The sequence below is a fragment of the Esox lucius genome, chromosome 4 (assembly GCF_011004845.1).
Source record: "Esox lucius isolate fEsoLuc1 chromosome 4, fEsoLuc1.pri, whole genome shotgun sequence".
Classification (NCBI taxonomy): domain Eukaryota; kingdom Metazoa; phylum Chordata; class Actinopteri; order Esociformes; family Esocidae; genus Esox; species Esox lucius.
Window position 1 is genome coordinate 30,800,073 of NC_047572.1, and position 17,527 is coordinate 30,817,599.

A 17,527-nucleotide genomic window follows, 5' to 3' on the forward strand; every position below is an offset into this window, starting at 1 on the left:
ACTAACAATCAACTATAGTGATCAGCCACCCAGCCCAGATTCACTGTAATGTAGTTACACTACAGGACAGGGTGCTGTGCTGCCTGTCACAATCCAATGCAAGGACTGTTTGTTGACTAATTCATTTTGTCGTTTCAATTTGGCCCGTGTGTCTTCCACACGTTCTCCTGTCACCGCTCGTGCCCATCTGTCCGGATCTCAGATTAAATCCAGCAACCTCAGTAACTGATAGGTTAGGGTGGATATCCCTGAAAGTAATACCTAATCCTTCTATCCTATCCCAGGGCCACACTTCCATTCTCAGGGTCATGCTTCCTATCCCATGGTCATGCTTCCTATCCCAGGGTAATGCTTCCTATCCCATGGTCATGCTTCCTATCCCAGGGTAATGCTTCCTATCCCAGGGTAATGCTTCCTATCCCATGGTCATGCTTCCTATCCCAGGGTAATGCTTCCTATCCCAGGGTCATGCTTCCTATCCCATGGTCATGCTTCCTATCCCAGGGTAATGCTCCCTATCCCATGGTCATGCTTCCTATCCCAGGGTAATGCTTCCTATCCCATGGTCATGCTTCCTATCCCAGGGTAATGCTTCCTATCCCAGGGTAATGCTAATCTTTCCTGTATCGCTCCCTCACTCACTTGACACATCCATGTTTGCTTTCATTTAATCCGTAGATGTTTATTTCCCCCTGGAAAAATACTGATGTAAGACTGAGATCATGTCGGTGTGTGTGTGTGTTTGTGAGTGTGTGTGTGTGTGTGTGGAGGTGCAGAGGGAGGCGTTGAGTGATCAGAGTAGACAGTAAGGTGAGTCATGTCCCCTGGTAGGGGAACCTGTCACCACTTCCTTTGTCTTTCTTGTTTCTGTGTGTCGCCACAGCACTTTGTTCATTTCTGCTGTCCAGGACCTCCCCCCCTTTCTGTCCCTTATGTTACCTTGCATAACTGTGTGTGTGTGTGTGTGTGTGTGTGTGCGAGTGCGTGTGCGTGCGTGTGTGTGTGCATTGCCTGGTACAGTTTCTTCTGAGGTTATTCAGACCCCTTCACTTTCTGCAGCTTTTGTTGTGTCATGGACATAAAGAAGAAAGTTAATCCCACTGGGTTCCACAAAGGGAATAGAAACAATGCATTTACAACTCTAGTTAACCTCAGTAGCGAACTACATAACAGCTGCCTAGCGACCACATTTGGTTTTAAATGACTGTTTTCCAACTATCCTGTCTGTGTTTTAACAATAAGTGAACGTACAAACCCTACAGGTGTAAGTAGTATCCAAGGGAATTTGTTCAGGACAGACAGAGCTTCCTATGTTAAGCCTGTACGAGCCACATAGGAGCTGATCTATATCTCCTCCTTGGCTATAATTTTCCAGTGTGCACAGCTAGTAGCCACAGCTGAGCTCCCACAGAACTCACGCGTCACACACAGTTGATTTTTTGGCGCCCAGAATTGTGTAGGCTACTTACCGTAATGTGTTGAGCAGCCAGAAAAGTAGAATAATTGTTTAGCGGAGTGATTAAGTTCCCATTAATGTCCTCCCAAATGTGCCGTGTGCAGTAACATGGGGACGAGTTTGACTGCAAAGCAGCATATGGGAAAATGAATCGGTGAAGCATGAATTTTGGAAGGGCAGTGTCTGGCTTTGTCTCCCTGGGGCCAGGGGACTGTTGGTGACCCGATTTAAATCTCCCCTGACCCACCTGTGGATCAGGACCCAGGGTAGAACATACACTCCTCACCACTGTCTACGGAAGCTCTGACAAACTGTAAAGACTCAGACATCCATTTTATTGTTTACACTGTCACATTTCAGGTGAGCTAAAGTAAATTTTCTGAACCTCTTGTTTTAGACCTCAGGGTTTAGATTAGAGGACTTAATCATTTTGATTCTTGTGGATTATTTTTTTTTTTGATCCATTAACACAGTGTGCTTTTATAACAGTAGTCATTGACAACAATCCATGAACAAGAAGATAAATAGACCATTACTGGTTGTCGTTTATTTTATCCACCAGTACCACCTGGTGGTTTTATGTTGTGTTGATTCCCAACTGTTCACAAACTGTACATGAGAGAATTCATATTTCTGTAGGATTTTCAAGGAATTGGCACACATTTGTAAAAATGTGTTTTCCCATTGTCATTATGGGCTATTGTGTCTAAATTGATGGCAAAAAAATAAATGTCATCAATTATGAATGTCTATAACAACTAAATGTGGAGAAAACAAAGGGTTCTGAATGCTTTCTTAAGCAAATGATGATGTAGGTGATGACCGCTGTAGAAACAAATAACTTTTCTGATGACATAGGTGTGGGTGATGAACACTGTAGAAACACAGAGCCGTTCTGATGATGTAGGTGATGATCGCTGTAGAAACAGAACCTTTCAGATAATGTAGGTGATGATTGCTTTAGAAACACAGAGCCTTTCTAATGATGTAGGTGATTATCACTGTAGAGACACAGAGCCTTTCAGATGATGTAGGTGATTATCACTGTAGAAACACAGAACCTTTCAGATGATGTAGGTCAGGGGTGTCAAACCGGTTCCACGGAGGGCCATGTGTCTGCAGGTCTTTGGGTTTTCCTTTAAATTGGTTCCCAGGTCAGACCTGAACAACCAGGTGGGGGTAGAAATTAACCAATTAGTGAACTAATTAATCAATCAGGTACAAGGTGAGAGCGAAAACCTGCAGACACTCGGCCCTCCGTGGAACCGGTTTGACACCTGTGATGTAGGTGATTATCACTGTAGAAACACAGAACCTTTCTGATGATGTAGGTGATTATCACTGTAGAAACACAGAACCTTTCAGATGATGTAGGTGATTATCACTGTAGAGACACAGAACCTTTCTGATGATGCAGAGCACTGAATAATGCAATGATTCAGCGGGGGCTTTAATGTATAAACACGCGCACGTGTGCACACACACACATGCACACACAACCCCAACAGTCATGCCTCACCCTGCCACGCACGCACACGTGCACAAACATGCATGTACGTATCACTGCCTGCCAGATAACGTGACCTCAGTAACGTGCCCTCAGTAATGTGCCCACAGTAACGTGCCCTCAGCAACGTGCCCTCTGTAACGTGCCCTCTGTAACGTGCCCTCAGTAACGCGCCCTCAGAAACACGCCCTCAGAAACACGCCCTCAGTAATGTGCCCTCAGAAACGCACCCTCAGAAACGTGCCCTCAGTAACGCACCCTCAGAAATGTGCCCACAGTTACGCACCCTCAGTAACGTACCCTCAGTAACGCACCCTCAGAAATGTGCCCTCAGTAACGCACCCTCAGAAACGTGCCCTCAGTTACGCACCCTCAGAAATGTGCCCTCAGTTACGCACCCTCAGAAACGTACCCTCAGTAACGCACCCTCAGAAACGTACCCTCAGTAACGCACCCTCAGAAACGTGCCCACAGTAACGCACCCTCAGAAACGTACCCTCAGTAACGCACCGTCAGAAATGTGCCCACAGTTACGCACCCTCAGAAACGTGCCCACAGTAACGCACCCTCAGTAACGCACCCTCAGAAACGTGCCCTCAGTAATGTGCCCTCAGTAAGTACAAATAAATGACACGGCTGAGCTCTGAAAGGCAGACTTAAACCCAATGCATCTAAAAGGAGGGAAAGACAGACAGGAGGGAAACTGTCAAATCCTCACTAAGACTCAGTCTCTCTTTTGTCACCAGGCTGAATGGGTGTGTAAGCCAAAGGATTGTGTTCCCAGGCACCTCTACGTTATTAGTTAGTTGTACTTTACAAATCTTGGCCCCGTAAATCTGTCAATGTCTTATAATAATATTAATACAATATATGTAACCTCCAAACCCTACACCCAACACATAATCCTGATATTGTAGTCTGATGTTTTTACCATGTTTCCTGTTTTCATGTCAGAACATTTTTGTGAATATGGTCTTAAAACGTACACACACACACACACACATACATTACTGTGCAAAAGTGTTAGGCACCTGAAAGTCGAGCTAAAGCACTTTATTTACTACCTTGTACACAGTAATGTGTACACATGTATATTGATGTTTGACTAAATAGGATCAAATTAGTATCTTATCTTTAGAGGTTCATGTTCTGATGTTTTATGTTTACATATTCCCATGGGCATATTAAAATAGTTCTCATATGAATATTTAATATGTATTCATGAGTCTCTCTCTCTCTCTGTCTCACTCCGTCTCCTCCCTCGTCTCTGTCTCACCCTGTCTCTGTCTCCCTCTGTCTCCTCCCTCATCTATGTCTCACCCTGTCTCTGTCTCACTCCGTCTCCTCCCTTGTCTCTGTCTCACCCTGTCTCTGTCTCCCTCCGTCTCCTCCCTCGTCTCTGTCTCACCCTGTCTCTGTCTCACTCCGTCTCCTCCCTCGTCTCTGTCTCACCCTGTCTCTGTCTCACTCCATCTCATCCCTCGTCTCTGTCTCACCCTGTCTCTGTCTCCTCCCTCGTCTCTGTCTCACCCTGTCTCTGTCTCCCTCTGTCTCCTCCCTCATCTATGTCTCACCCTGTCTCTGTCTCACTCCGTCTCCTCCCTTGTCTCTGTCTCACCCTGTCTCTGTCTCCCTCCGTCTCCTCCCTCGTCTCTGTCTCACCCTGTCTCTGTCTCACTCCATCTCATCCCTCGTCTCTGTCTCACCCTGTCTCTGTCTCCTCCCTCGTCTCTGTCTCACCCTGTCTCTGTCTCCTCCCTCGTCTCTGTCTCACTCTGTCTCTGTCTCCTCCCTCGTCTCTGTCTCACTCTGTCTCTGTCTCATCCCTCGTCTCACCCTGTCTCTGTCTCCTCCCTCGTCTCTGTCTCACCCTGTCTCTGTCTCCTCCCTCGTCTCTGTCTCCTCCCTCGTCTCTGTCTCACTCTGTCTCTGTCTCCTCCCTCATCTCTGTCTCACTCTGTCTCTGTATCCTCCCTTGCAGTGCCGACGAGAGATTTGATGCCACCTTCCACACCAATGTGCTGGTGAACGCGTCGGGCTACTGCCAGTACATCCCCCCAGGCATCCTGAAGAGCACCTGCTACATTGATGTGCGCTGGTTCCCGTTTGACATCCAGAAGTGTGACCTGAAGTTTGGCTCGTGGACCCACAACGGCTGGCTGCTGGACCTCCAGATGCTGGACGTGGACACATCCACCTACATCCCCAACGGGGAGTGGGACCTCGTGGGTACGAAGGGGTTGGGGTGAATGGTATTCCGGCATATTGTCCTAGGATCAACTCTACACGTGGGCCTTGTGCAGCCTGCAGAGGAGTGACAAAGAAAATGTGAACAAACCGTTGTTTAATTGGAAATAAAAATGTATTCATTTTGAGATCCCTTTTACTTTATGCTTGTGTTTCTGAATGCTTGTGCTTATGTGTGTGTGTGTTCTCTAGGAGTCCCAGCCAAGCGCAACGAGCTCTACTATGATTGCTGCAAGGAGCCCTACCCAGACGTCACGTTCACGGTCACCATGAGGAGACGCACGCTGTACTACTGTCTCAACCTGCTCATCCCCTGTGTCCTCATCTCTGGCCTGGCCCTGCTGGTCTTCCTGCTGCCCGCTGACTCCGGAGAGAAGATCTCTCTGGGTAAGACAGTGTCCGTGGTAGACACCTTGGAATTCTGTCCATTATGGAATTGTATCGGTACTGGGCTTCTGAAGGGTTTATCAGGTTTAATGGGTTTATTGGGAGAGGCGGTTATCTGTGTGTCTTCCAGCTTTGTTCAGATGACAAACGTGAACAGAAAGCATTTTTCTCCTCCTTTTTGAAATCCTCTCCATATTGCAATTCTGTTATGAATATTTGGCCAAATATGTCAGAAAATGCCTTTGTCAGGCTGTCCAATTTCTAATATGACCATGACTACATCACCTTTAGAAAATAATTTAAGATGAGTGAGTCTGATTGTATTATTTAAAATTCAGTTCCCTGCACTGGAATATCGTAATGAAACATATTATCAAGGCACGATGGGGGGGGGGGGGGGGGGGGGGGGGGTTATAATGTACAACAGTATACACTAAACAACAATTCACTCCCGGTCACTCCCTGTCACTCCCGGTCACTCCCGGTCACTCCCTGTCCATCATCTTTAGTCAGGCTGTTAGAATGCTGTGTTCAATTGTTTGCGTTTCATGAAGAAAGTGTTGCTCCGTCTCAAGTGCAGTGATGAACACACAAGAGTGATTCTCCTCTACAGATCTAAAATGAATCTGTGTTTGTGCCCTTGAGGAAGGCACTTTTTCCTAACTGTGCTGTGTTTTCTCTCTACAGGCATTACAGTTCTACTGTCTCTAACGGTCTTCATGCTTTTGGTTGCTGAGATCATGCCGGCCACGTCAGACTCTGTGCCTCTCATTGGTGGGTTCAGAGTGTGTGTGTGTGTGTGTGTGCGTATGTGTGTGCGTGAGTGTGTGTGTGTGCGTGCGTGTGTGTGTGTGTGCGTGTGTGTGCGTGAATTAACATTTATTTTTACACAAACAATTTAAATTACATATGTGGGGGAACAATGCTGTGAGGGCATCTTTCCCCCACAATTTTCATATTGCCCCCCATCAAAATATTTAGGCTACTGTTGAGGCAGAATTCAAAGTATGTTGCTTGTATGGACCTCAACCAAAACTCAACCAAAGACTGGTAATTTTCACCATTTCACTGCATTACTAAAAATGACTGAATATCACCACCTATCTATGTACGCTATCAATGCTATCTGGCCCATAGGAAAAGGAGTTATCAAAGTGGTCGCTTCATCAAAACCTCCAAATGTAACGCAGTTACACATTTACCAGATGGTGGCCTTGTTAGACTTCTATTGTGGGGGCCTTTGATGGCTGTTCCAGTGAGGAAAGAGCTTAAGAGGAAAAGACTTCTGGGCGGAAGGCAGTCAGAGCTGTCGTTATGTTTGAAGGTGTCGCCCTCACCTCTCCTCTCGTAAAGTATGCAGTGTCTCATCATTAAAGTGTGCAGATTAATGTGTTGAGGGAGAACTGTCAGCTTCTTCAACTACGAGACACACAACCGGCAGCTTTCATCAGCTACCCTGTGAAATCGAAATTGATTTAATCAGACGTCTTTGCCCACACATCGACACAAAAAAAGGTCCACAATGTCAAAGTGAAAAATTCTATCTGAAATTTACTCTAAATTAATTACAAATATAAAACAGAAAATTGTTGCCTGCATAATCGCCCCCTTTGCCGTGACACGCCTGAAGAAGCAATGGTGCATCAATTTGACTATGGTCCTGAATACTGGACCTGGGTCAGCCTGGTACTATGGTCCTGAATACTGGACCTGGGTCAGCCTGGTACTGAGGTCCTGAATACTGGACCTAGGTCAGCCTGGTACTGAGGTCCTGAATACCGGACCTGGGTCAGCCTGGTACTGAGGTCCTGAATACTGGACCTGGGTCAGCCTGGTACTGAGGTCCTGAATACTGGACCTGGGTCAGTCTGGTACTGAGGTCCTGAATACTGGACCTGGGTCAGCCTGGTACTGAGGTCCTGAATACTGGACCTGGGTCAGCCTGGTACTGAGGTCCTGAATACTGGACATGTGAGTAGCAGGTCCAAGGTCAGTTTCAGCCAGGGGTATATGTAGACTGGTTATTTTGAGCCAAGGTTAGTTTCAAAAGGGTTAGTTTGTGCCAGGGTTAGTTTTAGACAGGGTTAGATTTAGGCCTGGATAGTTTTACAGTGTTCATTTTAGAGAGGGCTAATTTGAGCCAGGGTTAGATTGAGCAAGAGATACTTTTGGACAGGGAAACTTTAGACAGGGTTAGTTTCAGCCAGATTTAGTTTCCAGCCAGGGTTAGTTATACACTTTGTTAGTTTCAGCCAGGGTTAGTTTTACACAGTGTTAGTTTCAACCAGGGTTAATTTTACACAGTGTTAGTTTCAACCAGGGTTAATTTTACACAGTGTTCGTTTCAGCCGGGGTTAGTTTGCGCTTCACACAGTTATAGCGTGATTTAAGCGTTAGCCAGCCAGAGAGCTGTGTGTGTCTGTGTGTTGGGATTGTTAGGATGTGTGTGTGCAAATCTTATGGCAGTGTGTATGTCAAAATAGTCTGGGATCGTCTGATGGCCTGGCTTAGGATGGTCAGACTAACTGGACATTAACTAGTCTTTAATATCAGTGCCTGGAGCCTTAACCCCAGAGGCTGTGACGGCGTTGCTAATGAGGACGTCACGTCAGGGACCTGTTAGGGCCCATGTGGATGGACAGGTGAAGAGGTGGATCTGTGAACAGGGGTGGGTGTGGGTGGGTGGATGGTTGGACTGGGTGGAGTAACCTTTAGTGGTTGAAGTTCTGAGAGAAAGAACACAGAACACCCCGGGTTCTGTTAGGCGCTGGTACGTGCGGTTACACTCAGTGGTTCAAGGGATACTTTGTTATCTTGACAGTGCCATTGTCTACTTCCCCAAAGTCGGATGAACTAATGGACGACTCGTGCTAGCGTAGTCGTTAATAAGCTTTAGCCTAACGGCTGGAAGTGTACAGTATCTGCTAGCACGTTGGGAGCATAAACTGTTGGCGTGCGAGTTTGTCTCAGTGTACTAAGTGCAACAGAGTGTGGCGCAGTCTGAGAAACGCTCCATTGGTTGGTGTTTATGATGTATCAATATTCCAATCAATCACATGTCGTGTGCCATCGACCCACAGGAAGGCACTCTCCTCAGACGCTTTTAGGAGTCGAATAATAATCAATCAGACCGATTTGCAGCAATAAACCGCCCTGTGTCTCTGTCTGTCTGAGAGTTGCACTCCAGATGCCGCGCGTCCTTTTGAGTCTGTATTTTTTGTCCTAGAGGACCACTGTGTGTGCAGACTTCTGTTACATCCTAGCACTGACACGCCTGGTTCAGCGAATCCAGCTTGGATAGTTGGCTGCATGCGTCATGTGTTTTGTCTGGGGGCCATCATGTTATCCTTTTATCACTCGTCCACAGCCATGGTAATGTCACATGAAATCCCCCTAAAATCCCAAGGGTGGTAACATCAGCACTTCTCATCTTGTCATATCCACCCCCCACCCACCCCCCCCAGTGGCCGTCTCTGTCTCTGTGTGTCTCATTGGTGTGTGTGTGTGTGTGTGTGTGAAGCTGCTGACTGGTTCTGTCTGGTTCGGCTTGGCTAGAGTAGTGATGGACCGTGTTTGTCAGTAGTCTGAAGCGGCCCTCGGCTCCGCCCACCTCCACTCTGTTTGATTGGTCAACCACTGATGATTTAGTCTAGCATTAGGCATTTTGGCTAAAATATCTTGATGTTTTGGTCAAATTTTTGAAATCCAAATAATGATTTAGCTTAGTTATTGTCTAATAACCAAGCTTTTCCCTGTCTTCCCCAGCTACTGTCTCCCAAAGCACCTGTCTCCCAAAGCTCCTGTCTTCCCCAGCTCCTGTCTCCCAAAGCTCCTGTCTCCCCCAGCTCCTCCCTTTTTGCCCAAACTCCACCTTTCTCACCAAGCTCTTGCTTTTCCCATAAGTTCCTCCTTTTTTCCAAGCTCATCCCTTTTTTCCCAGTCTCCATTTTCCTCCCCTTCCATCCTTCACTAATTACTTTGACCTCTTAATTCATCATATACCCCAGGGCCCTTTCCAACATGGGGAAAGGTGGATATGATTCACAGGGCCCATGGCTTGGAGGGGCCCACTGATTGCCATAATATCAATGTTGTCCATAAGTGAGGGGGCCCAGGCATATATATTTTCAGGGGGCCCAGGATTCTTGGTTATGACCCTGCCCTTCACCAGTGTTCTTACCTCCTCCTCATTCATCCTCCTTATTCATCCTCCTCTGTCTTTGCCCTTCTCATTCATCCTCCTCCATCTAAGCTAACCAGGGACATCCCTACCCACTGATCCTATGGTGTTTCATGTGGCCTTTTAACTGCTGACGCCCTGGTAGTGTTAGTTTTTCTCTGAAGTGTTTTGCTAACAGGTAAATGAAAGGTAGCATGAGGGGGCCTGGGAGGCAGTTGCTGAACTGAGATAGAACACTGAGTGAACACTCCTGGAGGGAGGCAGTCCTCCCCTGAGAGAACACAACCCATGATGTGCCCTAAAGAGTCAACACTAGTCTCTTTGGTTTTACAATTCTGTTATAATGCTGCTGGAGCTTCTGCTGACACACATTAATGTAGTACAATACAAAGTTATCCAACACTACATCCCTCCCCGGGCTTTTCATTCTGCGACTGTTGGGCTTTTGGCTGCCACGCCCCACCGTGCCTTGCCACGGCCCTATGGGAAGGCAGCTCCTGATCTGCCAAATCAAAACTCTTCTCCGTCCTCCCGATGATGAATCAGCTTCCACTTGAGGCTAGCAAATCAGAATCCCTGCCAATTAGCCGGAAATAATTTGACACTCCTCAAAGAGCACCGAAAATAAGTACAGCCTTCTGTGGCCCTTGTGAGCAAATGCTGGTTTTGTTTGTTATGTTTATTTACTTGTATTGTCCTCTTCCCAGCATTGACTTTAACCCATTAACTAATTGGGAGAAGTCTGTTAACTGAATTGTCTGTTCCACCTACGTAGCTTGTCTTTGGATAAGTGTCTACACATTCAGCTGAAACCACACTTTAAAGACAAGACCTGTGATGCCTGTGTGCTAAAGGGTTCCCTGCTTTTGACCGGGGTCCTGCTGCGTGCCATTTGTTGCGACGTGACTGTGATGTCTGCTGTGGTTGTGATTTGACTTTTGTAGCTCAGTACTTTTCCTGCACCATGATGATAGTGGGGCTGTCGGTGGTGGTGACAGTTCTGGTCCTGCAGTTCCATCACCACGACCCACAGGGAGGCAAGATGCCAAGATGGGTGAGTCCCGCTCGCAAAATCTCCGTCATCGCCGTCGTTATATCTATGTCCCGGTTGTCTTCACCGTCGTGCAGGCTTGTCTCGGCATGTCTGTTGCACCTCAAGCCCCTCTTTTTCTCTCTGAAGGTAAGGGTTCTGTTGTTGAACTGGTGTGCCTGGTTCCTCCGTATGAAACAGCCAGGTGAGGAGCGTAAACCCGCAGGCCCGCACAAGTACTGCAGCCCCCTCCAGCAGCGTTCCAGTGTCAGCTCCATCGAGATGGGCCCCGTGGGGCCCCTGACAGGCCTCACCACTCCCCTGTCACAGGCCCCCTGTGCCACAGGTGCCACCAACGGCAGCATGAGCCTCTACTTCAGCTACCATGCCGTCGAGAGCCCTCGCTGCCACCCATCCAGCGACTCAGGAGTGGCACTAGGGGGGCGGGGCCAAGGGTCCCTCTGCGAAGAGGCCGAGCCCCCGGGGGGGGTAGCAGGCGGAGGGAGAGAAGGAGGAGGTGTGATCTTGACATCCCCGGAGATCCTTCAGATCCTGGAGGAGGTGTCATATATCTCCCAGCGCTTCAGGGACCAGGATGAGGAAGTAGCGATCTGCAGCGAGTGGAAGTTTGCTGCTGCCGTGGTGGACCGGTTGTGTCTGGTGGCTTTTACTCTCTTCTCCATCATTTGCACCTTCACCATCCTGATGTCAGCTCCCAACTTCTTGGAGGCCATCACCAAGGACTATCTACCCAAGTAGTGGAAATATATTGAACCGTAAAGGACAGTTTTCCTGACACAGATTAAGTCTAACCCTGGACTAAGAGCTCTTTCCGTAAGAAATCTCCATCGAGCATGCATTTTAGTACAGTACTAAGCTCTTTTTCTGTGTATAGGAAACCAACCTTAAATGTTCTATACAGATTACTCTTGAGTACATTTAATAAAAATATTTTACGTCAATTGGTGTATTAGGGCCGGGCGATAAAAAAACATTAATAATTACCACATTTGATTTTGATATGATAACAATAAACTATATTGATGATATTGTGATACAGCTCATTTTGAGTCTTGCATCCCTTCCACCAAGTTGAAGAGGCATAATTAACCCTCGTTTAGCAAAATCCTTATGTTATTGGGCATATCGCCTAGCCCTAACGTCTATACTGTACATATGTGTAACAATGTAATTGTTGACTTCCCTTGGATACAGCTTAAGCTGTTCCTGTATGTTGACACGCCATTCATAAATGTCATTACTTTTACATACACATGACCTTTGAACTATTGATCCATTGTACGAAATGTAAAGAATTGGGCCTTATTGGAATTTTTTAACGCTTGCCAATACAGTGGCCTGTTGATAGCGACACCGTCTATATCAAACCTGGACACAAAAAGAGCTGTATTTTGCAGTTTACTTGAAATTATGAAAAATATTTATTTCTTCAGTATTCAAATACAGGCCAAATGCAGGAACAATTTGACTACCTCTCAGAAAACCAAATGACTGTATACGTATTTGAAGGTATTTAAATATAAAACAAGTATGTGACGGTTGCCAAATATTTGATGAAAAACCAAAAAACTGTTTATTTAATATTTCTAAGTGTCTGATCATTAGTACATACTATGAATCATAATATGGCCTACACAATAATTAAATACATGAAATCCCCTCCACATTGTGACAGTGCCTTGCAAAAGTATTCAGAACCCTGACCAGTTCTTTCATTTTACTGTTGTTTATAAATGTATTTAACTCTGTGCTGTGGAAGCTCCCAGTTTACACAGATAACAGAAATGCCCTAACAAGGACACTGGTATCTTGCCATTGGCCTCCACCCATGAATCATTTAAGTTGCTGTCACATTTTCTGGATAAAACCACCACTTTTGAATGATTAGGCTTTTTAAGACCAAAGAGTGAAACTTGAAGTTGTGGCTGACACTTAGGAGTTCAGAAAGACTCTGATTATTTAGTCAATTTAAATCTTAGTCAGAATATACATGAATTCAATTTTGTTCATAAGATTATTATTTATTGATGACTACTTTTTTGTTCCTCTAACAATTTTCACTCTTTTAAACGTTACCTTCATATGATTTTCTGAGTGGAAGATCAAGTTGACAAACACATTATTCTTTGCTTTTATGTTGAAATATACCTAGGGTGCCAATAATTCTGGAGGGCCTGTTTAAATACAGTCTGCTCCTTAAAATGAAATGAATTGTAATTACCAAAATATTATTATTATAATGAGTGGTTATACTATATCTAAGGTCCTTTAATAAACCGCATATCAAACGTTTTTAAATACATTATTCCAATGTAAACAATTGCTAAATATTAAATTCTGTATTTACAAAACAGATTAACATATTACTCAATGGTAAGTTATAAGGCGTTTGATTGCAGTTAATTTCAGAATGTGTAAACAATGAATTATTCAATGTTATTAAACACCACTAAAAGTTATGTTCAACTCCTTAGAATATGTTTCCAGTATTTGGTCATGGTTAACTTATGGTTTGACATTTATATTTGGGATGGCAGGGTAGCTTAGTGGTTAGAGCATCAGACCAGTGACCGCAACGTTGCTTTTGCGATTTCTTTTCCACATTCATATTGTGGGTTACTGTGTGTAAATAAAGCTGGAAAAAGTCAGATTTTATGTGTTGACATTTCAGGCTGTACGGCAAGAAAAGGCAAGCATTTTGAAATGGGGTGGTGACTTTCTATATCCACTGTGTAACCATAGTAACCCCTGCGCCCTACAGAGATGTTTCACTGTGAAACTGTGCTTCCTGATGTTTTTTGTTTCATTTGTTTTATTCCTCATATAGTTTTATTTTCACCGTATATTGTTTAAAAGCTGTGTGTACTGATTTTAATTAGAACTGCAAGCTAACGCTGCCCCGGCAGAATAAGCGACCGGCCGTGTAGGTATTTTGCCATTGACTTCAAGGGTCACATTGACCCAGCCACTCCGTGAATGGTTTGTGACAGGGTGACACGAGGCTCGCCGGTATGTCAGAAGAGACTGAACCTGAAACAACCTGCAACGTCAAAAGCTGTGGAAATGAACAATTTAGCAGATACAAGTAGCGCCTGACTGAACCAACTTTCTGTCAGATAAGCTGTCCGTGCATCTGTGTTCACCAGTAATAACTTGTTATTGTATTCTCAAAACCCCCCAGTCCTCAGAGTTCTCCCGTATTGTGTCCTTAATTACTGGCATTTCTTTTCCGCCAATAAACCCTCGCGAGAAGCCTACAATGACATCCGCTTTGACTCTTTATGTCATCATGATTGTAGACAGAGAATGCATTTGCATTTACAGCGACCACCAGAGAACAATTAGGTTAAACTTCCTTGATTGTGGACAGACTTACTGTTTTCTCACCGGGCCCTTCATTTTATGGTATTTGGTACTGTATAGGAAGCTACAACTACTACCAGGCCCACCTACACACGTTAATGAGCTTCTCAGAATTTAATGTGTATTATATAACAAATGAGGACACTGTGGGGAAGTATTAGCCAAAAGTTGTTAGTGTGATCGCCCAGGGTAGGAGTGCCTAACTGTTTTTAAAATCTGGTTTTAGCACTTGATATTACACAGCGTGATGTCATGGGAGAGATTTGGAATGTGCTCACTGGGACAGAATTAAAGGGAAAATTCAGTTTTTGTGCTTCCACACATCCCCACAATAAGGGTTTCTGTTTTTGCATCGACACGCCTGTATAGACGTCAAAGACATCTGTAGTTCATTCTTTTTTTTCAAACAAGCAATAATTTTCACTGAGCCTGTTTTTTAAATTTTTATATAAAACACGTTATCTAATTTTTCAAAAGGTCCCAGAAGACATTGTATGTGAATATGGTTTAGCATAGGTTTTGGGTTTACCACTGCAGTATATGGCTTGTAAGCACAACTAGACATGGTTCTGAAATTGACCAAAACAACTGTGTGTATGATGTTTGAGAATTAACAAAAAAGAATGAGGTCTAACATGATAAAACTCCGAATATCCCTTTAAAATCACATGAAGAAAACATTTTGGAGGGAATTTGGAACACATATTTGTGTGCATTTATTATTTGTCAGATGTAATTATATTTCAATAGCATTTTGGGATTTTTCACATGTAGTATATATTTGTCCAGGTGGGGACAAAAGCCCTTACAATCCAACTCTCACTGCCACCTCCACCAGTACCAGTAAATTTATTGAGCTCAGTTCTGCTGATCCTTGTTCAAAAGATAATAACAGGGATAACCGGTAAAGCACTGAGATGATTTGTGGATTACGCTCATTAAAGCAATGACTATTTGCCAGGATTTTGTCTTTCTATTAGTGAAGGCCAAGGTCTGAAGAGGATGGAACCTGCCTTCTATTTTCCCTTCCCCGAGATTTAATCGATCCGACTGAACTCGGCACATGAGAGCAATCAACGTTTCCAGTCTCCTCAAGCTATCGGGTGAAAGTGTCCGTAAATGAGATTAGATGGATATAACAGTTAAGCCACCTGAAAGACTGAGATGCTACTTGGCTGAGACGGTGAAAAGGCTAGGAGTGGATTACGTGGAAGAGAGAGTGGGTTAGTTCAGAATCCAAAATGTGTGGCACAGCTTCACAAGAGAATGGCAAGATTGAAATAGTTCACCCCCAGGGTAGTGTCTCCTCCCTGGGTTGGGTTGGTGGGCAGGTCTGCCTTCAGGGTGCCTCTGGGGGTATAACATGGAAGTGTTTGGTAACCATGTGTGACTTATATCCAGAGACGCTAACATCTGCTATCAACACCCTAGAAATACAAGGTCCCAGCAGGGTGCTATAGGTCAGGGTTTCTCAAACACCGGGCCCCGGACCAGGTCGAGGTCTGGGAGAAAATCAATTGATAAAGTGCATATCTGACCCACTGAAACATCTTGGGGAAAACATCACACCCACCACACATGCTGATTGAATGGGGTGAACAGTGAGAATACACTTCCTAATTAGCACAGCATTTAAAACATTTAGTTACCATGATTTGCATGAGAAGTATGAAATTAAGTAAGGTGAGTAAAATAGCCTATGGTTAGAAATCTTTGCTAACGACAGAAACTCCTTGTTTCCAAGCTAGCAGCAGGGACGGCATGAATCCAAGAATGGATGTGCGTTCTACAGTTAGTATTCTTCAAAGTAATATTTAGTTGCTTGGAGCCAGGAATTAGCTTTGCAGGAAAAAATAAAATGAAGTGACAGTCTACAAAGCCTCGTGGGTTTATAAAATCAGAAAAAATATCTGTTGATGTTGCTATTTTTTTTTGGACCCTGCAGAAAGAGGAAGAGGTGGGAGGTAGAAAGTGAGGGAGACATGAGCGGATGTAACAGGGAGTAATGTACAGTAAGGGAGGGAGACATGAGCGGATGTAACAGGGAGTAATGTACAGTAAGGGAGGGAGACATGAGCGGAAGTAATGGGGAGTAATGTACAGTAAGGGAGGGAGACATGAGCGGAAGTAACGGGGAGTAATGTACAGTAAGGGAGGGAGACATGAGCGGAAGTAACAGGGAGTAATGTACAGTAAGGGAGGGAGACATGAGCGGAAGTAACAGGGAGTAATTTACAGTAAGGGAGAAAGCATAAAAGCTCCACATGAAACGCACGAGCTGACCGCTCTGATCTCCAGAAGCAGGGTGTGAAAAAGGAACTCGAAAAAATAGGAATTCAGTGGTGAAAAAACCAACTGTTCCTGTGAAAATCACAGTATGGGTTTGATGTACCATAGCTTTATCATTGTGTGTGCACATTGAGGTCCTTGGGAATCATTTCTGAATACCGCTGCACGGCCACATCACGCAGGACTAATGAAACTGGCTCAAGGAAAACCGCTGCATACTTGCCTCAGCACACATCGACATCACCTTGGGTGTCGTTCCACCAGTCTGTTCTAGCTGGCCCAGTTCGGCCAGTCAGATTCTGCACTATAGGGAATCCAGATTGACCTCTCAGGTTCATGTATGTTCTACCAAGCCTTTTGGCCCTCGCCTAAGCCATTTGTACTGGTGTCTGTAATATGATTTGATCCTATGCTGGTTACTTCCAGGGAGCCTGCATGGAAGCCGAGATTCTGGCCTACATTGCATTGCGTTCAGTTATTACTAGCATTGGTTTCTCCGATCTAGAGATTTGCCGTGCGTAAAATAAGAAACAACACCTACCTGACAAAATCTTCAGAAGTTAACTAATAGATCATTATTCCCAAGCGTGTCCCAGTGTTCCTTGGTTCAGTGATCCTCTTACCTCACCCTGGAAGTCACCCTCCAAGTTCCATTGCCAAAACGTGACAACCAAGGACACTGGGAGAGGCCTGGATGTGGTTTGGGTTTAAGTCATGGGGCAAACCTCTGCCAAGACTCCTAGGTTGCAAGTGTGCCATTCAGTTTCACGACATTAATGTTTGACCCTAATAAAAGTGGTTTATTGTAGACGGTGGCCCGTGTAACATTAATTAGGCACACGCCAGAATCTGTGCAGGCCCACATTCTTATATAATACAGATCTTTAGACAAGGCCCCCATCTACAATAAACACACGTCATTAGTGTGATCGAACTGTGTGTGTGTGTGTGTATTGTTATTGTGTTGTGTCCATTTCATTGTAATTAAGGCCAATGCTTTTTGGCTCAAACACGTTTGTCTCTTCCATGTTTTGGGGTTAATCCCGG

At 44.9% G+C, this 17,527-nt stretch overlaps 1 protein-coding gene across 3 annotated transcripts in view; it reads left to right on the plus strand.

The window, feature by feature from the left end:
- The window catches only part of LOC105028957 (neuronal acetylcholine receptor subunit alpha-7), a 42,226-nt gene extending 28,135 nt beyond the window's left edge, over positions 1–14,091 (plus strand). For 2 of the 3 annotated variants that reach the window (XM_010902027.3, XM_020045669.2), the window contains 5 exons: positions 4,945–5,192; positions 5,403–5,597; positions 6,285–6,371; positions 10,722–10,831; positions 10,958–14,091. In XM_010902027.3, coding sequence (XP_010900329.1) covers positions 4,945–5,192; positions 5,403–5,597; positions 6,285–6,371; positions 10,722–10,831; positions 10,958–11,566 — 1,249 coding nt within the window. In that variant the 3' untranslated portion in view covers positions 11,567–14,091. The remainder of the gene's footprint in view (positions 1–4,944; positions 5,193–5,402; positions 5,598–6,284; positions 6,372–10,721; positions 10,832–10,957) is intronic. The other variant, XM_010902045.3, reaches the window with a different exon arrangement.
- The last annotated feature ends 3,436 nt before the right edge of the window (positions 14,092–17,527 follow it).